Source organism: Globicephala melas, chromosome 1, assembly GCF_963455315.2.
Source record: "Globicephala melas chromosome 1, mGloMel1.2, whole genome shotgun sequence".
Lineage (NCBI taxonomy): Eukaryota > Metazoa > Chordata > Mammalia > Artiodactyla > Delphinidae > Globicephala > Globicephala melas.
Window position 1 is genome coordinate 170,942,933 of NC_083314.1, and position 25,452 is coordinate 170,968,384.

The 25,452-nt window shown below is 57.8% G+C and overlaps 1 protein-coding gene across 4 annotated transcripts in view; it reads left to right on the plus strand.

Annotated features, from left to right (window-relative positions):
- WNT4 (Wnt family member 4) overlaps positions 1–25,123 on the plus strand; it is a 28,220-nt gene extending 3,097 nt beyond the window's left edge. Inside the window, exons 1-5 of one of the 4 annotated variants that reach the window (XM_060309856.1) lie at positions 6,229–6,407; positions 11,856–12,091; positions 21,021–21,152; positions 21,250–21,392; positions 22,109–25,123. In XM_060309856.1, the coding sequence (XP_060165839.1) occupies positions 6,295–6,407; positions 11,856–12,091; positions 21,021–21,152; positions 21,250–21,392; positions 22,109–22,576 (1,092 nt within the window). In that variant the 5' untranslated portion in view covers positions 6,229–6,294 and the 3' untranslated portion in view covers positions 22,577–25,123. Of the gene's footprint in view, positions 1–6,228; positions 6,408–11,855; positions 12,092–21,020; positions 21,153–21,249; positions 21,393–22,108 lie in introns of those variants that run through there. The other 3 variants (XM_060309869.1, XM_060309863.1, XM_030875588.2) reach the window with 3 other exon arrangements.
- The last annotated feature ends 329 nt before the right edge of the window (positions 25,124–25,452 follow it).

Here is a 25,452-nt window from a genome sequence, read left to right on the forward strand (position 1 = left end):
CCCGGCACTGGGGCTATGCTGGAAGTCAGGAGACCAGGGTTCCAGTCCCAGCTTGGTCCCCAGTGCTGGGCGGCCTTGGATGGGCCTCTTTTTCCCTCTGCGCCACAATCCTCAGCAGATTGTTCTGAACCCCAAATGGAAGTACTGGAAGAGTAAGAGAATAGATAAACTAAAGTTTCATCATTGTGGGTTTCCTGAAGAAAGGCAGTGATGCGCTATGCTGGGGCCCCAGCGGAGGCCCAGTAGGCGAGGGCAGGGCGCCTGTGCTCCACTCAAAGGTAGTCCAGCAGAGTGGCTAGGACAGATGGTCTGCCACTGACAAGAGTAGTGACCTTGTTACTCAACCTCTCTGAGCCTCGGGTTCCTCATCTGTAAAACGGTACCCATGCTTGGGGTTGATGAGGCCAGAGAGAGCCCGTGCATGTGGCATGCTGAGAACAGTGCCAGGCGCAGCGATAGAAACTACAGCCATGGCTGCTGCAGGATGTGGAGGGCAGCTGTCACTGAACTGGGGGAGCTGTGCCCCTGGTTACAGAGATGATGGAGGGAACGGGCCTTCAGGCTGCTGCCCCCAAGCGCCATCTACCCAAAACTGTGTTGTCCAGACCCTGTGATCTTACACAGGTCACACAGGGAGGATCCTAGGCTGCTGTCTCCCCGCTCTTCAGCCAGGGCCCCTGCAAGAGCCTCACAGAGCCAGGGAGACCAGCCGGGCTCCCGGGCAAATCCTGCCAGCCAGAGGACTTGCTGCTGGGAGTGCCCTTCGGTGCCCCTGGGGGAGGCATCTCCCTGCGCACTGGATCTGACTCCCCGCAGGTGTGCACCTCCGTCTCCAGGCCAAGCTCCCACGTGCCTGCTCACGCAGCAGAGGTGTGTAACTGCCCTGCCCGTGAGCAGAGTGAGGCCTGGCACTCTGGGTGCAACTTGCTGGACCAGGTGTGGGCAGAGCCAGCCAAGATGTGCAGTGCCAGCCCCACAGGTAAAGGTGTGGTCTGTCTCCCCCAAGAAGTGTCAGCCTAGTCTCCAGCTATAAAGGATCCCTCGCTCCCTTCTAAACAGCAAAAACCCACCCCCTTGGATCACCTCCCATGGCTCTGGGCATTGAGTCATAATCACTACACACGCACAGCTCTTTACAGTCTACACCAGGATTTCTCAAATCCACCATTGATATTTGGGGCCTGTCCTGTGCACCGTAGGAAGTTTAGCAGCATCCCTGGCCTCTCTACCCGCTAGACACCAGTAGCACCCGCCCAACTAGGTGACCACCAAACATGTCCCCAGACATTGCCAAATGTCCCCCGGCTGAGAATCGGTGGCCGACAAAGCATTTTCACAGCCATTTCCCTATAAGAACCACATAACCTCTCCCCCTTCCCCTTCAGAGGAGGGAGTCTGTATTGTCTTCAGCCCCACTTCAGAGGCCCAGAGGTGCAGTGACTTCCCCAAGGACACTCTGCACGTCAGAAGCAGGACTTGAACTTGCTCTCACATGTCCAGACCTCATGGTTTTTATCCCCTGCCTATAGAACTGTCTCATATTGTATATAACTATAGTCTAATAATGTGGCTCCTTCTACAAGGTTAGAAACCTCTGGAGGCCGAGGCTGTGGCATCAGCACTGCTCAGCAGCCTCAGTGCCTGGCATATGTCTGGCATGTAGTAGGGGCTCAGTCAACATTTGATAAACAAACAAAGGACAGGCCTGTTCGCTCCAGAGGGTTGTAAGTTGCTGTCACATCGTGCCCCACTTTCAAAGACCTCGAGTGGGAGGGAGGCTCTGCTCTACTGCCTTGAGCCTCAGGTGATGCTAAGATGTGCCAAAGTGGGTGTCAGGACGTGTGGCTGTCACCTGGCAGATGCGCTGTCCTGGCCCGCAGCTCCCGGCCAGGCCACCCGCTCAGAGCCAGGCTAAGCGCTCGCTCCCCTCACCCTCCTCCCAGGGCCCCGGGACCAGGCTCTGCCCGAGGGGTTTGCTCAGGCAGCAGTCACGACCCAGCTGTCTGCTATGGCTTGACTTTCTTCCCTCAACCCTGGATTAGCAATTGAGCAACTCAGCATCTGACAAGACAGTGCTCCCCAAACCTGTTGAAACTCGCCCAACTCGGGCCCTGTGGGTGCATTTGGAAAGCTGAGCAATTGTACCACGGCTCCTCCTCTTGTTCCTCCCTCTGGGAAGAAGGGCTTGGCCTGAGCCAACTGGGCACGGAGTTGGCCAGGGAGCCGCTGATGGGGGTGGGGGTTGCGTCACAGCTGCCCCCACCCCAGTCACCCCCCGCTCCAAACGAGCTTGCAAGAGCTGCTCAGCAAACTCAGCTGGGAGGCGAAGCTGCGACCCCATGGTTGCTGTCCAGATTTCTACAGGAGTTGCCAGGTTTTATCTCTGAGTCCTGAACTGTGTCTTCTGTGATTCGGCCAAACCCGAGAGAAGGCACGCTCCCTGCTGTGACCCCCCCCCCCAGCTCCCCCTTCCCCGCTCCAAACCCCTCTCCACCTCCCCCATCTCCTGGCAAACTTGAAACCAAACTCTGTTTTAAAAGTTCCCTGGCCAAGTCAGAACCCCCGCAGCAGAGGGGACCTGGTCTGAGAAGAGAGGCTGGGCGGGGAGGGTGGAAAGAGGGAGGGATGTGTCCTGGGAGGGAAGGAACCCCCTGACAGCTCGCAGTTCACGGGGGAACTTTGGAGCGGCCCATTGGAAGCAGCATGAAATTGCTGATGAAACTAGAGGGGCCTCTTCCCTGCTGTGACCCTGGAGGGTGCTTTCAGACCCTGTTTCTCACTCTGTTCACACACAAGTCATATCATCGCAGGGTTGGGTCCCAGGAACTCTTTGCCAAGGACTGGAGACAGCAGGGTATTCCTCTTGAGTCAGTGATGCCCAGCTGTCCTGACGCCCCAGGCATAGAGGGCGGAATCACAGCCATCAGAGTCAGAGGGGTTCTCAGAAGTGATCAGCTTAGCCCCCTCCCGGGACACAGAGCCTCCAAGCAGGACAGTGAGTGCCTGGTAAGCCCTATTCAGTCATGTCAAGCACTTACTTGTCCAGACCTACGCTCCGTCAGGCACTGTGCTAGGCACTTGGGGTCACAGAGCATATGAGTGGTAGAGCTGGAACTCTACCCCAGGTCTCCTGACTGTCTTCCCAGAACTTTCCCTGCAGCAGGTGAAAGCAGAGCTGCAGCCCATACACCTAGCCAGTCATCTCTGCTGGAGGTGATGAGCGACAAGGGAGGAACCAAGGTTTTCCCATCTGCCCTGTTGGGGTGGGCGTGCGGGCTCAGCCACAGGCTCTCCCAGGACTGGGCCGTTAGAAGGGGTGCACCAAGGCCAAGGAACTCGCTAGAAACCTGAAACCACCAGAGCATGAGCCTCACTCCAGGAAGCCAGCGCCGGCCCTGGACAGCTCGCGCAGCTTCCCCATCCCTCCCTGGTCCTCAACCCCAGGGCTCCCTCAGCCGAGCTAGGGAGGACAGTTCAATGGTTCGATGTCTCCAAGGGCAGGAAAGGCACCCTGGGGACGAGGGTTGGATGGGTCTTTGCGAGGGAGAAGCTCTCTGCTGGTAAATTAGGGGGGCAAGGCAAGGTGAGGAAGTGCCTTACATTTGACACCCACTCACCCCACAAGCACACCTGCCCCAGAGAGAGAAGAAAAATTCTCACCTCTGGCACAGCTCTGGAACCATCCAAGTTCAGGTCTGAGTGGCTACTTCCTGGCCCTGAGTCAGCCACCAGCACCCCTGGGAACAAATACTGTGAGATGGGAAATGGGGGGGGCTCCCAAATAAGAGGTGGGGGACAGGAAAGACATACAGGGAGCTGAAAATAATGGAAACTGGGATGTCAAGAGACGGAAAATACGGGTGCCGAGGCTTCTGCGGATGGGGAGTAAAGGGAGCTAGGGATCCCAGGAGACAGGTAGAGGGCGAATTAGCACCCTAAGGTACAGGAGTGGGGCCTTGGGCTCCAGAGGAGGCTGTCATTTCCCCCCAGCTGGGGAAATGCACAGGGGACAAAGAGAACGTGACCTGGGCATTGAGAACTCTAGAGTTATGCTACACCTGGGAAGAAGGTGGCGTGGACGCAGCACCCACCACCCCACCACCACTGGGAATGTCTCCAAGGCCAGCCCCTCCTCGCTGGCTGCCCCTCCAGGGGGTTCAGGCCAGTGACAGCAACTCCTTCCATGGCCTGAGTAGCTGCAGAGACCACCGGCCCAGATGCTGTCCAGGCAGCCACATAACCCCTGAGACATTGCCCTCCCCAGCACCCCTCACTCCTGAAAGCAGCCCTGAAAGATGCCTTCACCATAGTTCAGAAGAGACATGGGGCTCTAGAAAGACTCATCAATCAAAGAAGAAGACCACCTTCCTCAAATCATTGTCCACTGATGCCAAACTCTCATGCCCTCGATGCCCTGGGCCCTCTCTGGAGCCTGATCAGCCAGCCCAGGCTTAGGAGCCAGTATGACCTGTTTTCAAATCCTGACCACCACTGACACGGCCTTGAACGCATGGCTCTCTGAACCTCAGTTTCCTCATCTGTAAAATGGAGGGGATGGGGCTTCCCTGGTGGCGCAGTCGTTAAGAATCCGCCTGCCAATGCAGGGGACGTGGGTTCGAGCCCTGGTCTGGGAAGATCCCACCTGCCGCGGAGCAACTAAGCCCGTGCGCCACAACTACTGAGCCTGCGCTCTAGAGCCCGTGAGCCACAACTACTGAAGCCCGCATGCCTGGAGCTTGTGCTCCACAACAAGAGAAGCCACCACAGTGAGAAGACCGCGTACCACAACAAAGAGTAGCCCCTGCTCACCGCAACTAGAGAAGGCCTGTGCGCAGCAACAAAGACCCAACACAGCCAAAAATAAATAAGTAAAATAAATAAATTTTTTTTTTTAAATGGAGGGGATGATACCCACCTGGACAACCCTGCATGGATATATGGATATATATCCATATAAGGATATAGTAAAGGACGTGGCTGTTGTTTGAAGAGCACAAGTGACAAGGGACATGAGGTCCCTTTCTTCTAGTCATCTAGTCCCATGAACGGTTTCCAAGTCCCCTGGGCACACCTGAGCTAGTCCTAGATCCCCACTGTCCCTGCCCTCCTCACCCCAGTGTCCCCAGCTCCTAATCTCCTAACAGGACCATCCCCCCCCATCCCATCCCTCATACTCCCAGTCCTTGGAGGATCCATCTGATGGGCCAGAATCGCTGGAAACACGTTCTCTAACTCTGCATACTCTGTCCGGAGACTATCAAGAATCTACAGTTGGGGGGGACTTCCCTGGTTGTCCAGTGGTTAAGAGTTCTCACTCCCACTGCAGGGGGCACGGGTTTGATCCCTGGTCAGGGAACTAGGATCCCGAATGCTGCGTGGCCAAAAAAAAAAAAAGAAAATCGACAGTTGGGATCGAGGCTGAAGTGATCCACTGTGCCCCATGGGCGTGTGCCCTGCCCTCCGGAGTGCTCAGCTGAAAAACAGGCTGGGAACCCAGGTGGAAGAGAGCTGATGGAACCAAGCCAAAGAAGACAAATAATTAGAACTGTCTGGGGTCCAGAAGAGGGTCCAGCTCAATGGACTATGACGAGGCTTTGAGAGGGCAGTGATGATGATGATGATGACAGTGATGATAAACATCTTAATGATGATTATGTAATACTGTTGCCAACAGGGGAAGAGTGCCTACTATGTGACTATTTAATTCACTTAAGCCTCCTGAGATCAGAACTATTCTTCTCCCCATTCTAGAGGTGAAGACACTGAGGCTCAAAGATGTTCCCTCTCTTGCCTCAGTAACACAGAGATGGGACGCTGACCCAGACTGTCCATCTCTCCTGCACAGTGCACCACGCTGCCTGCCACGCGAAGGGATAAGAGTCTCCGGGACCGGGACACTGTAGGGAAGAGGACAGCAGGAGACTAAGACCACGGGTACAGAAACCCTCAAAGGTCTGAGGACAACTGTAGGTGTGGAAGGCTCCTAGGGAACGAGGCGCTCCCCACCTGCCAGGAGCACAGTCCCGGATGGGTCTGGGTCCCTCTCGCCCTCACCCGGCCACGCCTCCCCAGGCCACGCCTCCCCAGGCCACGCCTCCCCAGGCCGCTCTCGCCTCATCCGGGGCTCATTTCCTTCTGGCTCCTCCTCCTGCCGCTTGGCCTCCTTCCCCCCTGGTGTCGCCGGCAGGCACGACCGCTCCTGAGGAGGCTCTAAATGTGGCCCGGCCGGGTGGGGAAGCCAGAGGGAGGGGGTAGAGAGGCCTGGACTGGCGTCCCAGCCCCCACCTGGAGACCATGGGGCCAGGACCCACGACGCTGAGCTGCTTGGCCTCCCAAACGCTCCAGCTATCTCCCGTCCCCTGTCCTCTTGACGCGCAGAGCGAGAGCTGGGCAGGAGTCGCGAAGAGGTGCGGATGTTCCTCTAGGAATTTGTATATTTTTTTAAAAAAGCAAGCAAACCTGGAAAAGCTTGGGACAAGCCCAGCTAATTTTAGTTTCTAATGAAAACAGCAGGTGGCCGAGAGGATCTGATCTCCCTGGCAGGGCCAGGGCCCTCCAGCCTCGCAGGCTGCAGGCACGGGCCAGGCGTGGGGGGGGCCTCCTGGGAGGAGCCTGAAGGACCGGAGCCCCCGCTGGAGAAGACGGGGCACGAGCTGCCTGGCAGCGAGGCGGCCCGGGGTTGGGGGCGGGGGGGTAACCTGATCGATGGCACGGCTGTGGCTGGAGTCCTGCGTGGCCGGGGCAGCGGGTAGCAAATGGCTAAGCCTGTGCTCAGCAGTGGCAAGAAGAAGCCTACATTGGGGTGATGCAACCAGAATGAGAGAAGAAGCAGGGATGGCCGAGGACCTCCACAGGCCGACCCAGCCCAACGCAGTCAGCGCCCCCACCCCCACCCCCGCACACTCCCAGGCTCTTGGTCTCCTCCAGGAATGGCTTGTGCAGTTGACATTTGAGCCGGCCCAGCTCCAGGTCAGTAAGTAGCACGCGTGTCTCTGGAGGAAAGGTTGAGCCACCTGAGGGTGCAGAGAGGGGATTCCTGAGGCCCCTGGAACCAGCTGGGCCTTGCCCCTAAGGGTCTCCAAGTCCTCAGCAGAGCAAAAAGCCACAGAGCCTCCACTTTCTCCCCTCACCACCCCGCCCCCAACCCTGAGCACTCTGCCAGGAGGGGAGCAGAGGGGACCTAGTCAGGACAGAGTCATCCATTTATGCTGCAAGCATGTATTGAGCACCTTCTAGGTGCCACACCCTGTGCTAGGCATCGAGGAGGCCACAGACTGGACGTGACACCGAGGGTGGTGTTAGCCCCCTGCAGCTGTCAAACAAGGCAGATCCACAACCAGGGTACAGGGGAAAGAGAGGTCCCAGTGTGAGCTGGGTTTGCATTCCAGCTTTGCCACTCACTAGCAGTGTGACTTTGGGGAGTCACTCCACCTCTCTGGGCCTCAGTTTGCTCATCTGTAAAATGAGGCCAGGCACCCTAACCAGATACCAGAACGAGCAAGCAGTGTGGGCAAGGGTGTGTGATGCCTGGGGTCCTAACTCTCCCCACTCCATTCCCAGTTCCATTTCCAGTTCTGATACCCAGCCCTTCCCAGGCAAGACCCTGGGATCTGAGAGAACCAGGGTGCGTTGGGGCCATGCCTCCTGTGGCATGGAAGGGGACAGCTGTGGAGCCAGATGAAGGCAGGGGCTGGGGGTGGTGGGCATTGGTGCCAACCTTGGGGGCAGGGACACTCCTCAGCGGAAGAGGGTTCTCAGCCTCTTCCTGGAAGCTGTCCCAGTGACTCACACCCATGGAGGCCAGCAGCTCACCCCTAAATCCCTATTACTGTTATTTCAGCCATGTCCCTCGTTGAGTCCTGAGCTTACGGGAGGCGGGGGTGGGTGGCCCCTCAGGTCCATCTCACGCCTCTTCAATGGCAGGGGCTCCGTCTGTCTGCCTGGCATGGGGCCAGGGGGACTTTGAGGCTTGAACCCATCCCCCGTCCCAGCGGACTCTGACACAGACCCATTCATTTATGGTGCCGTGAGGAGACAGGCTCCCAGTGGGGCGGGGACTTGCCCAAGGTCCCACAGTGGGTTGGTGGCTCAGCCAGGCCTCCCCAGCTTGTTCCTCCTGCCCAGAGAACCCCTGCCTTGAACACAGAAGCCAGGGCCCCAGCACAGCCCCACCTGGCCCCTTGGCAGGACACAGAGGGAGCAGAGGCTGAGATGGGGACAGGCCAGCTCTGTGCCCCCATGTCACAGAGGGAATAGGGGGCCCCACCTTCTCCTAGAGCTCAACCCTGGCATCTGAGCGGGAAAGGCTCCAGCTTTAGGCCCAGTTGCTAGTCCCCTCACCCGTGGCTTCCCAAACGTGTACCTGGCCCACGGCCAGTAGCCGGGCTCTTGGTGCCCCCTGCAGGCCAAGAGCGCCAGGTAGGACTAGCTCCGTAGCTGGTAGAGGCAGGGGATGCACCTAGGTAGGGCAGAGGAGCTGTCAGCCCCCTCCCCTTGCAGATGCACCCTCCCCGGACCCCCAGCCACCTTCCCACCCTTGTCTCCCTTCTGAGAAGCTCAGGCTTCTGCCCAGGCCTCTTCGGGACACTACCAGCCTCTGTGCATCCTCTGGGCAGGACCTGGTAGAGGAGGCTGTGAGGCTCCCGGGAGGCAAGGAATTCAGGAAAAGTGAGGGGAGGTGGGACTGCCTCAGCCCAAGACCACCCACCTCCCACCAGCCCGAGCTGCCAGGGAAGGGCGAGATCCTCACAGCTACGGTGCACCCAAGATGCGCCGGCCGAGAGCCAGATGCACCAGCCACGTCAAATCACGTTAATTTCTCACAGCAGCCTGTGGGATTGCCAGAGCAAGAAAGCCAGACGCAGAGAGGCCCCGCAGCTTTGAGGAGGAGAGAGGGTCCCAGAATCAGATTCCTTGGGACTTAGAAAGAAACATCCCCAGTGGTTACTCAGACTTCCCCTAAAGTGCCCTCCAGGCCACTGCCAGCCTGGCTTCACAGCTGCTGCTGGGAACGTGTGAAAAGCCCAGATGCCCACCAAGCCCTGCCTGGAGCGGGGCCCAGATACCTGCACTTTCGGGAAACCCCACAGATGTTTCGATGCGCAGCCAGATATGAGAACCATCGCTCTGGTCCAGCCCACGTGCCTGACAAACAGAATCTAGCTGCTGACTGTACACCCCCGGGGGTGGAGAGCTCAGCAACCCGCAGGCGGCCCACCAACTGCACCTTGGCCCGCATGCTTAGGTCAGACGAACCCAGCTCTCAGCAGCCTCTGCCCACGGGTGACATTCAAGTCCTTGAGCCACATAAAAGAATACTGTCTCTACCAAAGGTTTTGAAGTCGGGCAAAACCAGGTTCAAGTCCTGGCTCTGCCTTTACTAGCTGTCTGACCTTGCACACAAAGCAAAGTACTTAACTTGTCTGCGCCTCTGTTTCCTCCTCTATAATTGGGGGTTCATTGGCTTGCTGGGAGGATTAAATGCAATCACGTAAGTAAAGTCTTAGGCTTTACTGATTAAGGGCCATACAAGGTAGCTATCCTTATTGTCATTGTCTTTAAAATCTCCCGTATCTTACTAGACTTGCTGCGTGCTTTTCTCTCTGGGTACCATGCGTTTATTCATTCCTTCACTAAGTAAACAGATGTCGAGCGATTTCCTACCCCATTGCCTGAGGCCCCACGTAAGACCATCTTTCACATACAGGATCCCTTCAGCGCCTGACAACAGTTCCCTGACTTGGCCACAATCGGTGGTCTCCCCCTCATTACAGGTGGAAAAACTGAGTCCCAGAGAGCAGTGGCCTTTGTCCTTCTTCGGACAAGAAATCGGCACAGCTTCCCTGGTAAAGATGCACTGGCATCTTCACCTCTACCACCCAGAGAGCCATTGCCCACCCCACCCCCCCAGCAAGCAGACCTGGGCTGCTGGGCTGGTTCACTGTGGTCCCTGGGGCAGTGGGACACTTGCTCCGCTTTTGTTCAGAGCCCCTGATCTGTGGGGCTGAGGCTGAGGGTAGAGCCAGGGTCTGAGTCTCCTGCTGGTAGGTGGTGGGAAGGCCCCTTTCCTCCTCTGAGCTTACCTGTAAAGAAAGGAGTCTGGACCAGACCACCTGTCAGGGAACATGCCTTAAGGCTGTGATTCCATGCACCCTGCTGCTCCTCCCAGGATCTGGAAGGCAGCTCCAGGCAGCCCTGCCTGCCCTGGGAGGTGGCAGGTGCGTCTCCCACTGAAGAGCGGGGAAAGGGAGGCAGGGGAGGGAGAGGAGGCCTTCCAGAGTCACCACTCAGCTCTCCTTCCACCATTAGGCTGCTACTTGTGTGCCTACTATGTGCACTGGGCCCTGGCCAGGGATGCTGGGATGGGGTGAGGGGACAGGTTGAGGGGCAGTGGTTGGAGCACAAGCCTCAGGGTCATCCAGACCCGGGCTCCAATCCAGGTCTGCCCCTACAAGCTGGGTGACCTTGATGGTCATCTCACTGCTCTGAAACATGCCTGGCACTTAGTAGGTGTTCTGTTAATGCACACCCTTCCCTCGAGAGAAAAACCAGTTTCTTCCTCACAGGGTCTTTCCCTAGCTCTGCTCCCACCCCGGTGAGTATTTTTGTGTCTTACTCCTGGCCCCCTTGCCTCCTGGCCCAGATTGCGAAGTGGCCGTCACTAGGGACTTCCCTGGTGGCCTAGTGGTTAAGACGCCATGCTTCCAATGCAGGGGGCGCGGTTTCGAACCCTGATCGGGGAACTAAGATCCCACATGCCACGCAGCACGGCCAAAAACAAAAAAACAAAGTGACCGTCATTAGACAGGGCAGAGCCTTCCAGGGCCCTCATGGAGGGGGTCGGCAGGGGAAAGGCCCATGGGGTTTGGAGGGGTTTGAAGCTTGGCTCTGACACTTGCTACCTGGGTCACCTTGGGCATGGTAACCTCTTAGCCTTTATTTTGGAATCCATAAGATGGTCGTAATAATTGTCACCTCATAGATTTGGGGTGAGCTGGCAACAGGAAGAAGGGCCTGCCGCCAAGCACAGCACATGGTAGGTGTCCAACCAACAGTAGTGCTGTCTGTACTCTGCTGAAAGGGATGCAGTAAAGCCCCTTCCCACGTATGCCTGGCCCCAGAGTGCCTCGACACAAGCTATCTCATCTGGATTGTATATCCTCACTATAACCCTGTGAGGTGGGGCAAGCATTGGTGCCCCGTTCTCTGGCTATAAGGACTCCAGGGGCGGAGGGGAGAGCATGGCACACTTTGTTTTCAAAGCCCCCTCCCCCAGCACTATCCCCAGCCCCCCAGCCCTCACTGCCCTTATTGTCCTAAGTGCTACAGTAGTGACGCTGGTCTCTGCCTGGTGGCCCTGGGATATGGCTGGCAGTGAGGATCATGACCTTGTAGCCAAAGGTGGGCTTAGGTCACTGGGGTCTCTGCCTTGGGAGGGAAAGAGACACACCAGGGCAGACAGTGGCTCCAGCCTCCCATCTAGAGGGCATTTCGACACGAAGGGCTTAGAGCCCGTGGGCGAGGTCTAGGGTAACATCGGGGTACAGATGCCAGTGCAGGGGCCACCCAGGCAGGGAGGGATCCCAGGGGGGTCTGTCAGCCGCCCTCCCAGTGCTCTCCCTGCTTTGGCTAACTTGAGATGGAGGCCTTGTGCAAGACAGCACTTCCCCCCTTCTGGCCCTGGGAACCAGGCAGGATGGCTGTCACTGGATCCAGAGAGAAGCCAACCTCCAGGACCCATCCCTGGTACGAACTGGCTCCTAGAGACTTGGGCAGGGCGTGGCCTCAGCCGGGGCGTGGAAGGAGGAGGGAAGGGGCTCAGCCTCACGTCCCATCCCCAACCCCCCTCTCCCCAGGTACCTGGCCAAGCTGTCATCAGTTGGGAGCATCTCAGAGGAGGAGACGTGCGAGAAGCTCAAGGGCCTGATCCAGAGGCAGGTGCAGATGTGCAAGCGGAACCTGGAGGTGATGGACTCGGTGCGCCGCGGCGCCCAGCTCGCCATTGAGGAGTGCCAGTACCAGTTCCGGAACCGGCGCTGGAACTGCTCCACGCTCGACTCGCTGCCTGTTTTCGGCAAGGTGGTGACGCAAGGTGAGGGAGGGGCTCGCGGGGGTGCTGGGGACCCCGGAAGGGACCACTGTTTCCTGGGGTGGGGAATCATGTGCTCACGAGTGGCCTGACGCGTCCATCACTCATCACAGGATGCAGATGGAGGCATGGGAGCGGGCGGGACCCAGCGGGCGGCAGTCCCCTGCGGGAGGGCCGATGGAGGAGGATGCCGTTCTCTGGCTGTGCAGCACAATACGGTGTGCTGTGTTTTCAGTCCTGGAGCCACCATTCCCGTTTTAGAGTCGGAAACTGAGGCTCAGGCAGGGGAAAAGACGGAGTTGCCCGGGGCTCCTCAGAGGGTGAACAGCAGAAAAGCATTCAGACCTGGGCTTCCAGCCCCCCAGCCCTGTGCTATTTTTCCCTTAGCACTGGTCTCACCTATGCAAGCGCATCTCGTTCGTCCGTACCTTTGACGAACCCTGTTGAGCCTCACTTGCCCAGCCCTGAGACCCCGGGAAGAGCAGCACCCAGATCCTGTCCTCCTGGGCTCACGGTTGAGGCAACAATGACACTTCAGTAGGAGCAGTGGCTCTCACACCTGTAGCACCAGCTAGGGACCAGACACTGGTTAAGTGTTTTAAGTGATATTAACTCATCTGGCCCTTGGAGATGGGCTTCCGTATTGCAAATGATGAAACTGAGGCACACAGAGGTTAGGTAACTCGCCCAAGGTCACAGAACCAAAAGGTGGCCAAGCCAGGACTTGAGCCCGTGCAGTCCAGCTCCAGGGTCTTGCTCTTGCCCAGGATGAGAGGGGACACAGGAGCCTCGGGAGCACAAGGGTGGACCTCTGCCCCAGCCAGGGCGGGTGCTCAGGGAAAGCTTTCCCGAGGAGTGGGTCCTCGGCTGACACCAGAAACATGAGAAGGCATCAAGCCAGAGGAAGATGGGCCAGGGCCTAGAGAACGTTCCATGCAACTGAAGTCTCCTCAAGAGGTCACCGGGTCAAGCCGCTGCCCTCGAGGGAGCGCTCTAAACCAGCTGCCTCTTTTACTACTTCCTGAGTGTGAAACTGACACTAGTCCACAGACCCCTTGACTTGCTCAGGCAGCAGAAAAGCGTTCCTGGGCCAACCTTTGTCTTGGCACCTGTGGTCCTGGACAGCGAGGGCTGCTGGGCTTGTGGCAAAACCATTTGGATGTTGTTGGAAACCAACTGGGATAGAAATTTGGAAGCCATTCTCCTGGGAGTTGGCAGGGGCCAAAAAGGCACGATTATGCTTGGCATGACTGAACATTGCTGCTTCGGAGAAGCAGCAAAGGCCCAGTGAGTGGCCTGGGAGCAGAGGCCCTCCAGGGACCACGGTGCCCCTGCCGAGGACCCAGGGCTGTCTGTCTGATGAGGCCCAGACACTAGGCTCAAACAGCAGACCCTGGGCACAGGAAGCCCCTGGCACACAGTAGGTGTTCCATGTTTTAGGTGGACTGATGAATAGACTGGCAGGGTTACGTGTGCCCGGCCCTGCATACCCCCGTGCCTTTGCACATGCCATTTCCTCCACCCCCAAACACCCAACCCTCTTTCTCCACCAGCTCAGCAGCTCCCTCCTCCAGTCTGCCCAGCTCCTGCAAGCAGGTGGTTGCTTTTTCCACTGGGCTCCAAAGCTCTTTGTTCATGCTGGGGTTTTTCCCCCTTTTTTTGGTAATCGTTTTGATATAGTTTCAAACTTACAGAAAAGTTGCAAAAATAGTACAAGGAATTCCCATATACTCTTCTTTAAAAAATCTCTATGTGATGGGTTTATTCAGTCAGCTACTTTCATTTTCTTCTTTTTAAAATGAGGTATAATTGACATATTGTATTAGTTTCAGGTGTACAATGTAACGATTCAGTAAGTCTAGTTAACATCCATCACCACACAGTTGCAAACATTTTTTTTCTTGTGGTGAGAACTTTCAAGATCTACTTTCTTAGCAACTTTCAAATATGCAATACAGTATTATTAACTGTGGTCACTACGCTGTACATCACCTCCTCATGACGTATTTATTTCATCACTGGAAGTTGGTACTTGGTGACCCCTTCACCCATTTTGCCCAGCCCCCATCCCTGCTTCTGCCTCTGGCACCACCAGTTTGTTCTCTGAATATATGAGTTCAGTTTTTCCTGTGAAGAATTGCCGTATACTCTTTACCTAGATTCACCAGCTGTTTACATTTTAACCCATTTGACTTATCAATTTCTCTCTCTCCTTTCTCTCTCACTCTCTCTCTCCCTTAATACACACACGTGTACACACACACACACACTTCTGTCTAAACCATTTGTGTCCACGTGGCTTTCATTACACCTTTCACACGGAACTGTGATGCCTGTCTCCCCCACCCCACTCCCCCATCCCTAAACCTTGAACTCTTCCAAGGCAAGGGTAGTGTCTCATTTACCAGTTTCCCAGCGCGTGGCAGAGCCTGGCATGGAGGAGACAGTCAAGGGGTGCCATCCAGTGGCAGAGAGCAAGTCGGGGCAAGGACTCAAGGGGCAGAAGAGGGGAGGCATGGGTCAGTGTGGCCTGATGCAGGTGAGGGACCCCGTCAAGAAGTGCTTTCCTCACCTGTGTTTGCACCAGGAACCAGAGAGGGGGCCCAGCCCCGGCTCATCAAGTTCAGGGAGATGCTGAGAATCCTACCAGGCTTGGCTGGAACCTGCTGTGGACTAAAGTCCAAGTGACTTGGTCAAGCATCCAGTCTCCTCGGGGCTGAGTCAGGGCATGCACTCGCCAAGCCAGCCACATGCGAGGCAAGGGCAGTCGTGTCTGGAGGAGTCTGAACTCTTCCCATTCGTCCATCCCCTCGCTTTTGCATTTTTTGTTTTCTTCCCTAGTAAAATTCCTCCTGGAAAAGTCTCAATTTATCTCCACTGAACAAGAGACGGGACTTGTCCCTCCCGAGGCCACAGTACCGCTCTTGGGGGGTCCAGGGTTGATGAGGCCATGCAGGGAGAGCACGGGCAGCATGACCTTGGGGGAGGGACCTCACTCCTCCGAGCCTCGGTCTCCTCACCTGTCAGGAGGACCTGCACGTGTGCTTACCTCATAGGGGCATCACCATTTAGGGTGGACCTTGACCCCAGAAAAGCCATCCGTGCTCACCAGCTGCTGTGATTTGGGGCAGCAGCCGGCTGGGCAGGCCTTTCTCACAGCCCCCAGGTTTAGGGGTTGGGGGGCTAGGCCAGTGCCCGCATTCATGGGCTGCCTGGCTGGGGTCCTGACCTCAGACCTGGAAAGGTAATAGCTCACAGATCCCTCCAGGAGCCAGGCCATACTTGGAGGAGCAAAGGAGCCCCATTTGCTGAGGGCCTCCTTGGTGCCGCCTTGCATCCAACCGCCCTCACGACAAGTCCGAGTGTGTAGTATTGTCCCCACGTTACAGCTGAGATAGGAGGCCCAGCAGAGAGTGTGATGCACCTAGATCCGGGGCCTGACGGCTCTTGGCATGAGTTCCCGGGCAAGGTCCATCCCCTGTCCTAGCCTCAGCGTCCTCCTCCCTGGATGGGGGGTGGTGGGGCCACCCCAGGCCCCAGCTCCTGGACTTCCCATCAGGGTTCAAAGATGATGTCTCCAAAGACCTGCCTGGCTCCCAGGGCACCTGGGGGTGGGAGCAGCTCTCTTACGGCCAGCACTGCCCGAGGCCGTACAGCTCCAACCCGCACCCCCTCCCCTCCCAGGCAGTGGAGACCCCCTGCTCCTGGCCTACAGAGGCAAGACTGACGGTGACATAATGGTGACTGGTGAGGACATGTGTAAGTCAGGGCCAAACTGTGCTCTAGGCTGAGAATCTGCCAGAAATTTGGTGAAGGTGGCATCGGGGGCAGCCAGGAATGGGGCAGCCGGTGGTTGTTGGCCGAGCAGGCGTGCAGGGCCAGACGTGGGATGATGGCCTCTGTGCGGTTCGGTCACTGCTTAATCCCTGTGCCTGGGGCAGCACCTGCACGAGGTAGGTGACTGATAAGTATTCGTGGAATGAACGACGAGGGTTTGAGGGTGGGAGGGAGAGGCCAGGGAGTCTGGCGGAAGTTCGGTGTGGCCGTGAGCAGGATGTGCTGGGGTCTCGGGGCGGGCAGGCCCGAGCAGCACGGGGAGAGGCGTGGAAGGCAGTGCAGATGCCTCTGCGCCTGCTTCCCTCCATCTGTAGACAACGCCGAGCCTTCCCCTGCCTTCTCACACCTTGCTCTGCGAGCTTGATGGTGTCCCTGTCCCGAGAGGGGACCCCACGAGCCCTGCGGCCCCTCTGGGCTCTGACTGCCATGTCGGGAGGCGATGTGGTGCACTGGTCGTAGCCGAGTGAGGATTCAGCCCAGGCTGTGTTTGCAGTCCCCGCGTGTCTAACCTCAGGGCACCTGACTGACGGGAACTTCAGGCTGGATCTAAGAAATAGATGCTTTTCAGTCCTGGGCTGTGACTCCCTAACACCCGTGCTCTCACCTTTGTCTTCGATGTTGGCATCACTTTGGACCCAATGAGGGTGACAACATGCCTTTCTTCTGGGGACCTCTCGGGCCAGCTTCTGGTGCCATCCGATACATCACAGGAGGTCTGGGGAGGGGTTACCCCAGAGACACTTTGCACTGGGGGTTCCTTGAGGACAGACTCACCTCCATCTCCCTCATGCTGGCATAGGGCCTGGCTCACAGCAGGTGGCTAATAAACGTCTGGTGAGGGAGGAGGTGTCTCTGCGCTAAGGAAGCTTTTAGCCCAATGGCAAATATGTGGACACGTGGCCCTCAGGGGGTAAGTGCCCTACCGGTATTTGTTAGCGAATGAATAAAATGGCATTAATCACCCAACAATAACATTCACAGTAGCTACTATGTCTCAAGCTCCTACTCCAGGCCAGGGGCTAAGCACTTCCCATGCTTTACATCATTAGATTTCCATACCCACCTGAAGAGGTCAGAACTATTGTCAGCCCCATTCTATGGACATAACAACTGAAATCACACGTTTAGGAAGTGGCAGAACCAGGACTAGATCTCAGGCCCGCCAGGCTGAGCATCCACGCTCCTCCCGATACCCACCTCTGTCTCCAGGGAGCTGGGAAAGGCCTGTTCTTGCCAGCTCTGTACTGGGCTCGAGGGGGGCAGAGGAGGTGGTGAGGGACAGCGTGGCCCCTGGAGCTTCCAGTCTGGCTGCAGACAAGCACACAAGACACTTAGAAGATGAAACAGTCTGAGTCCAACTCTGACTGCGCGGGGAGGGCAAGCCAGGCCAGCCAGAGCACCTGGGCTCCCAGGAATCCATGATGGTAGGAGGGATGCGCAGAAGTACCAGGGCCTGGCCTGCTGGGCCAGTGTTACTTTCCCCCTGTTAGAACCGGGAAAGGTCACTACACTAGTAAGAGTCTTAACACGGCTTTGTCCAGCTCCAAAGCCTTTACTCTTTCCCCTGCCCTATATTGTCTCTTAAATCCAAAGAGGCTTCCTGGAGGTGGTTTCAAGAAAAGGTGAGCCTTTGCAGACAAGAGAGCAAAGGAAATTGGAAAGGCAGGCTGGGGGGGCAGGGATGGGGAGATGACAAGGGCAGTGCCTTTCTCAGAGGGCCGTGCCTCTCCTGCCCCACCTCCGGAGGACTCCCGCTGGGTCTGCTTTGGAAACATGTAAGTTATGCTCGGAATGACACTGCCATCAGGACACCTGCCTGATGCCCCGGGGATCCCCACGCCCGTGGCTTCCTTTCTAGCCCAACTCAGCCTCATCTGTTTCTCCTCCAAACACTCCTTCCTGCTCAAATGTCCTTCCATCCAGCATCTGGGGAGACAGCGCATGTGATGTGCTCAGAAGAGCACTGGCCTCGAGTCAGGCAGGCCGCGGTTCCAATTCCCTCTTGGCCACCGACTGGCTGAGGGACCCCAGACAAGCCCCCGAGCCTCACTTTTTCCTCCACAGAGCAGAGCTGGAGAGAGCTGGTTGCTCAGGTCGCCATGAGCTCATGGAAAGGCCCTGGCACATCGCAGGCCCTCAGAAAGGGTAGTTATCACTGGATCCCCAGGACAACTCTGAATTCCCGGCCCCAGGCAGCCTTAGCACCTTGGAAAAGATGGCAGTGACGTGGGACCTAGAGGACGCTCAGAATTTAGACCAATGGAGCCAGGGAAGAAGAAAGAGCAGGAAGAAAGGAGTTGGGTGTGGAATGGGGCAAATGGCATTATGGAAAAGGCAGAAGGCTGTAGGGCAGCTGCTAGCACCTTCGAGAGCTCTGCCTTTCCCTCGGCCGGCTCTGCTGTCCCAGGAGGACAAAGTCCTCCCCCTGCAGCTGGAACAGGCAAACCCCCAGACCAGGGAGCAGTTATCGACCAGGTCGCTGGGGAACTCCCCTCTGCCACCCTCACAGCCACACCACAATCCTTTTTCTGTGTCTCAGCGGTCTCTGCCAGGCGCCCCACTGGTGAGCAAGGCTCCAGCCGGGCAGAGGGGATGAGCCAGGAGGGGCCACAGCCCTGGAGTCAAGGGATCGGGACCCAGGGCCAGTCATAAAAGGCTGGAGGAAATGCTGCCATCGGCTCTCGGGACACAGTGGCTCAGCCACATTCTTCAGGCCTTCTGGGGCCTCCTGTGCTGAGCACAGGCCCACTGCTCACCATCCCCCAGTGAAGAACCCACAAAAGGAACTGGACATGTCCCACAGCTCGTGGCTTCACACATGGAGGTGGCAAGAGATAGGCTGTATATTCCTGGGGGCTCCAGGCTCTGGGCTCCAGGCGGCAGGATCATGTCAAGGTTGAAACTCTGGAGCTAGGCTGCCTGAGTCCGAATTCTGGCTCTACCACTTCCTGGCTGGGTGTCCTTGGACAGGTGCTTCACGGCTCAGTGCCTCAGTTTCCTTATCTGTAAAATGGGGAGTAAAAGTGTCTACTTCGCAGGGGTGTTGTGAAGAGTATATAAATTATGTCAAGTGCTCAGACAGTGCCCAGCACGGAGTGAGCTCTCTCTAAGCTTTAGCTCATCTTATTATCTTCCTTCCAGAACCTCTTCCTTCAAGCCCAAGTGGAGAGAACTATAGTGCCCTTGTTCCCGAGGCCAGGAGAAGGGGGCCTGTAGTCCTGGCAGATGGGTGTTGGTTGGGGATGAGGCAGGGGTCTCCCTGAGCCACCTCACAGGGAGCCCTGCACCCAAGGCTGCTAGCGCTCAGGGGAGGAGGTGGGCCGAGAGCTTGGGGCAGGCCAGGGGCTGCCTGAGGGCCCAGAGAAGCAGAGGAGAAAGGAACATGCCAGGCCAGGAGCTGGGGCCACCCTGCCAGTCCCATCCACCCTACTATCTCCTGCTTTCCCTTCCCCCTTGGTCTTTGGGGCAAAGATTTGTGCTGGTTCAGGCCTGGAAATACCAGAAATACCAGAAACTAAAGTCGTCTCTCTTTGGGCGGCCACAGCGCAAAACCAACCAACATGATCCTGCTATTAACCTCGATTAACTTGGAGAGGATTCCATCTCAGGCTGTCGAGGCCCCCGTGGCTCCAGCCAGGCCCCCTCATGCCGGCCCAGAGCGTCCAGGCCAGGGCAGAGGGCGGGCCGTAGAAAGTGGGTGGCGAGCAGTATCCCCAGCTCAAGGGCCGAACCGAGAACAGGGCGTCCTGGGCCATGGGGGCCTGAGCTGCCCCCAACCCCAGCGCTCGGCCTCCACTGCCTGTCCACAGACACGGGCACAGAGGAGGTGATTGTTTCTGTCTGACCACGGCGACTGCTCCCCAGGGCAGCCGAGAGCACCGGCCTGGGTGTCACAGAGGTAATTGCCAACCACGAGGCCAAAGCCTCCCCCCTTTGCTCCTGTGGACACAGACACTCCAGCAAGAGACAGAAGGACAGTCACGGGCACACAGAGGCCCTCACAGGGCCCAGAGAGGAGCAGGGCCCGACTGGTCACACACCCAGCCAGCCGTGTGCACACGCACCACACACACACACACACACGCAACACACACAAAGACACTCCCTCCCACCACCCACACCCCCAGAAAGGGTCTACATAGCAGCTACACCCCCTGAGGCACAGTTCCTAGGAGGATAAAAACACCCATTCAGGCAAGAGACAGGGCAGCCACCAACACAGAACCACCAAGAAGTCATGGGGTGGAAGGGAAAGACAGGCAGCAGAGGCGGGCAGACCAGAGTTTGAGTCCTGGTTCTATCACTTGCTGACTGGACGACTGCGACCCACTTCCCCTCCCCAAACCCGCACTGTGCCATCTGTGAACTGGGCACAGATAAAGCTTCCGATGGTAGAGGGCATCCCCTCTTCAGCAGTGATCCTGGTAAGCGGTGGGGCCATTGTCATTACGGTTTACTCTTAGAGGTATAAGGAAGCAAGGTGGTCTCAGAAATAGGCCCAGCCTCACCAGGAAGGGCTGGGGCAGGTTCCTCGGGCGGGGGACCCCATCAGAGCCTAGAGGGGCCAGCTGGGGAATAGGCACAAAAAGAGCTGGGTTGACAGGCCAGCCTGCTACTTCTGTAGCCTTGGTAAGTTAATTCACCTCTCCCATGCCTGTCTTGTCTCTCATAAAATGACGTTAACATCACTAACCTCCCGGAGAGGTTGTGAGAACAGTAACTGACGGTGCTCAGAGCACTGAAGCTGGACCATCTGGCTGCTCAACCACATGCTGTGTGGCCTGGGACAAGTTGGCTAATCCCTCTGAAAGCGGGGATAATAATTATACTCACCTGACAGGTGCGGGGAGGATAAATGACCAGCACACGTGAAGGCCGCAGGGCAGTGTCCGGCGTGTGTAAGTATGTTGGCCATTGGTGGGTAAGAATAAGCAGCAGCTCGGCGTGACTCCTGCCCCACGGGAGTCAGCCTGCCTTGCTCTCTCCCTGGGCCTCCGTCGTTCAGGAGTCCCATCTACGCCTCTCCTCTAAAAAGGAGGGTGCGGGGAGGAGCACTGGGACCCAGCCCTGCCCTCCCTCTGCCTCCCTCCCACAGGGACTCGGGAGGCGGCCTTCGTGTACGCCATCTCTTCGGCAGGTGTGGCCTTTGCGGTGACGCGGGCGTGCAGCAGTGGGGAGCTGGAAAAGTGCGGCTGTGACCGGACGGTACACGGGGTCAGCCCACAGGGTAAGTGCGGGCGGTGGGGAGGGCATGCGTGGCAGGGGCAGGGGCCGGGGCCCAGGCCCTCACTCACCCGCGGACCCCGCATGCCCACCCCACCCAGGCTTCCAGTGGTCGGGATGCTCGGACAACATCGCCTACGGCGTGGCCTTCTCACAGTCATTTGTGGACGTGCGGGAGAGGAGCAAGGGGGCCTCGTCCAGCCGGGCCCTCATGAACCTCCACAACAACGAGGCCGGCAGGAAGGTAGTGCGCACGGCCCCAGCACCCTCACGGCCGGCCGGGAAAGGGCGGGCTCGGCAACGTCCCCAGACGCTCTCCCCCGCCCACCTGCCCCTCAGAAAACACTTGTTGGGCTCTGGCCGGTACCAGGCACCTCCTATGGGGCGGGGGGCACGGGGAGGGAGCGGACAGGTAAGCGGGCGTCACAGAACAGCGTGAGCGGCCCCCAGTGTAGCACACACGTCCCCCAACACGCCCCCGCCCACACATATATGTGCACACAGGTGTGTCTCCATCCCTTTGTCACGCACACACCCCCCAATAAGTAGCAGGGTTAGGATTTCTCCGTGTCACTGCGAAGACCGTGTGCTTAACTACAATACCATCTGCTATCTCAGTACCTACTCTTCAAGGTTCCTGTGCAGGTTCAATGCAGCCATCTTCTTCCCCAACACGTCACTTTTCACTGTTTCGTATGACACTGCCCTTTAACATGTCTCTCCTCCATCAACTCCGAGTGCCCCAAGGGCAAGGACAGTATCTCTGTTCCCAACACAGCTTACCAGGCCACCGTGGCATACAGCAGGAGCTCAATACAGAGGAAGCATGACCGTACACCTTTCTCCGATTCTGCGCCATGCCCCCGTCCCTGCCCCCGCGCATCCGCCCCCCCCAGCCGCCCCTCCCCGGCCTCCCCTGACATCTCCTGATGGCCCCTCTCCCCTCCCCGCCCCCCGCAGGCTATCCTGACTCACATGCGGGTGGAATGCAAGTGCCACGGGGTGTCAGGCTCCTGCGAGGTAAAGACGTGCTGGCGAGCCGTGCCGCCCTTCCGCCAGGTGGGCCACGCGCTGAAGGAGAAGTTTGACGGCGCCACGGAGGTGGAGCCACGCCGTGTGGGCTCCTCCAGGGCGCTGGTGCCGCGCAATGCGCAGTTCAAGCCGCACACAGATGAGGACCTGGTGTACTTGGAGCCCAGCCCGGACTTCTGCGAGCAGGACATGCGCAGCGGTGTGCTGGGCACGAGGGGCCGCACGTGCAACAAGACGTCCAAGGCCATCGACGGCTGCGAGCTGCTGTGCTGCGGCCGCGGCTTCCACACAGCACAGGTAGAGCTGGCCGAGCGCTGCAGCTGCAAATTCCACTGGTGCTGCTTCGTCAAGTGCCGGCAGTGCCAGCGGCTCGTGGAGCTGCACACGTGCCGGTGACCGCCGCCCAGCCCTGTGCCCAGCAACCACCTAGTGGCCCAGGGAAGGCCGATAATTTAAACAGTCCCGCACCACCCACCCCAAAAGATACTGGTTGTATTTTTTGTTTTGGTTTGGTTTTTGGGTCCTCATGTTATTTATTGCTGGAACCAGGCAGGCGACCCCAAGGGCACCAACTGGGGCCTCCCTGAAGCCTGGGCCTTTGTGGCTGCCACTGACCAAAGGGACTTTGCTCATGCCTCTGGCTGCCCACATGTGGCCACTGCTGACCACTCACTTGTTATCTGTACGTTTTTCCACTTGCAGACTTAAGGTGGGTAACGAAGTGTCGCAGCCACATGCCTACTGACCCTGCCATCTAGGGAAAGGGGCAGCCCTATGGCAGGGGATGGTGCCAGCCTGATGGCAGTTGCACCCCACACTTACACACGGACCCCAGGCAGCTTCAGCCTGGTAGCTTTGTCTCTCAAGCCCCGTGGAAAAGGAATGGGCAGACACCAGGTCCAGGGCAGAAGGTTAATTTCAGGCCTCCATGAGCAGCCGGAGGTTCAGTCTCTGTGGAACCCTCCAGGCAAGAACAGCAGATGAGGTGAGAGCCAGTGAAGGCTGCAGTGCCCCCACCCCTAGCCCAGCCGCCAGGCCTCCCCTCAGAGAGGGGGACCCTCACTCCCTGGTCCCTCCCAGGCAGGAATACGGCTGCGTCCTGGATCAGAGACCCCAGCTGGGCCTTCACAGTGACGCCGTGAGCGTCGCTCCACGGTGCTGCTCCTCTGTGAAACTAAGAATGGAAACGCCACACGCACACAGGAGAGGGCCACGTGAAAAAGCCATCTCCCAACTTTTACTTCACTCCCTTAACCGAATCTATTGAGCAAATACTGTTCTAGGCCCTGTACTGGGCCATCTCACTGGATGACCACAGCAATCCTGGGAGGCCAACAAGACAGGGATGCATGCCTGTGCCCATTTTACAGGAGAAAGGGCAAGGCTCAGCTGGGTCCCAGAGCCAGTAGAGGCAGAGGCAGAGCCAGAAGAGCCCCCCAGCCAAGGCTCCTCCTGGACTCCTGTACCCAGAGGCCCAGAAACTGTAGGTCCCCCTGGGTCTGAGCCTCAGGGATGGGGCTCTGGCTGGAGGAAAAGGGGCTGGGAAGCAGCAGGAGCCACAGACCACAGGCTGAGCCAGAGCCCACTTGGTTCCCAAGGGAGGGCAGAGCAGGCTCTGAGGGAAGAGGTGGACAGTGGGAAGGCTGACGAAGTGAGGTCTCAGCAGCGGAGGGTACCGAGGGTACTGAAGCAGAGCCCCCAGAGCCAGCACCAGCAGCCCGGGCCTGGCCCTGTGCACCAGCCAAACCATCAGGAGCCCAGCCCAAACTTCTGTGCGCAGGACCTGCACACAGCAAGCCCTGGCCTGACCCAACTGCTTCTCAGGTGGGCTCCCAACCACCAGAGGACCTCACTCTCAGCCCTCTCTCCAGGCTGCACCCACCCCGGGGCTTTCAGCTCCTGGTTTGAGGTCTTAAGCTCCAGGCTCCAGGTTCTCAGACTCCAAGTTCTCGGCTCCAGGGTTCAGCGTCTGAATTCAAGGTCCCAGATCCAGAATACGGGCTCCAGCCTGTAGACGCTCTCCCCCAGGCCTTGCGGTTTGTGCCTCCTGGTGTTGGCTCCCTCACGAAGATAGGGTCAACACCCTCGGCCCCCAGCCAAGCTCTCTGCTCATGTCCATCCAAGAAGAAGGCCAAAACCAAGTGAGAGGCTGGACCCACATTCAAATGTGGGGATAATCTCGGGGCAGGCGGGCTCTGATGTGGATGAAAGCTGAGCCGACTGTGTCCCCACAGCTGCCCAGCTGGGCTCACTGCTCCTCTGGCGGGCTCTGTTCAGCTGTCTGCTCAGAGCCAGGCAAAATACTATCCCTCACTGGCAGAGGCCCGACCCACACAAAGGAAGCAGTGGAGACCCCTCCCCCACCCCTAAGTCCTGTCCCCAGAGCCAGGGCACTAGCAGATTCAGGCTGGACGCTGGTGTGACGGGCACTGCCCCAGGAAGAGGAAGGATCTGCGCTTATTCATAGGCCTCACCTTTCCACCTACCAGGGGGCCCCTCAAAGCTCATCCTCCCGGCGTTCTGAAGGGTGTAGCCTCGGTGAAGCAGACTAGATTCTAGGAACCTCTGCCCAGCCCTACCACCACTGCCACCAGCACCCCAAAGGCCAAAGGGATCCACAGCTGCAGGAAAAAGGAGCTTCCTTGGACACACCCAGCTCTAAACTGTCCAGCAGAACAGTTTAAAGAGGAACCAGCGCAGGACTGACACAGCCACGCATCCTGGAAGCTGGCCAGAGGGTTCAAGCCCTGCCCGAAACCCTCTCCACTGGTCTTACCGCAAGGCAAAGGTGCCCTCGGAGGCCTTGGGCTGGACAAGCCCCAGCTCTGGATGCTGCTACCCCCTCTGCTGCCCCCACCTCGCCCAGATTTTTATACTAGGCTCCTTGCCTTTGTGACATCCCCATGAAATAGTCTGGTGCACGATAAAATGATTATTTCTTTATCTTGCAATTGTGGCAGTGACTTTTTTGTAGAAGAGGGAGAAGAGCGACTTGGGGAAGGACATGGGAAAAGCAGATAAACATTATCAAATTCTAGAAATGGGGACACCCTTTGACCCCTCTCCTTCTGAATATCTAGTTTGAATTCACCTTTAACACCCAGAGGCTGTATCCGCATTTCACTGAGCCATGCATGATCAGCTGTTCAAACCTTGGCCTAATCCAAGGTCTCAGAACGCTTCTTGGGCATTGATTTGGAAAGGAGGGGCAGATACGATGACAGAGGAGGGTGTGGTAAAGTGGATGTCGATTGAGGAAGTGGGGGACAAAT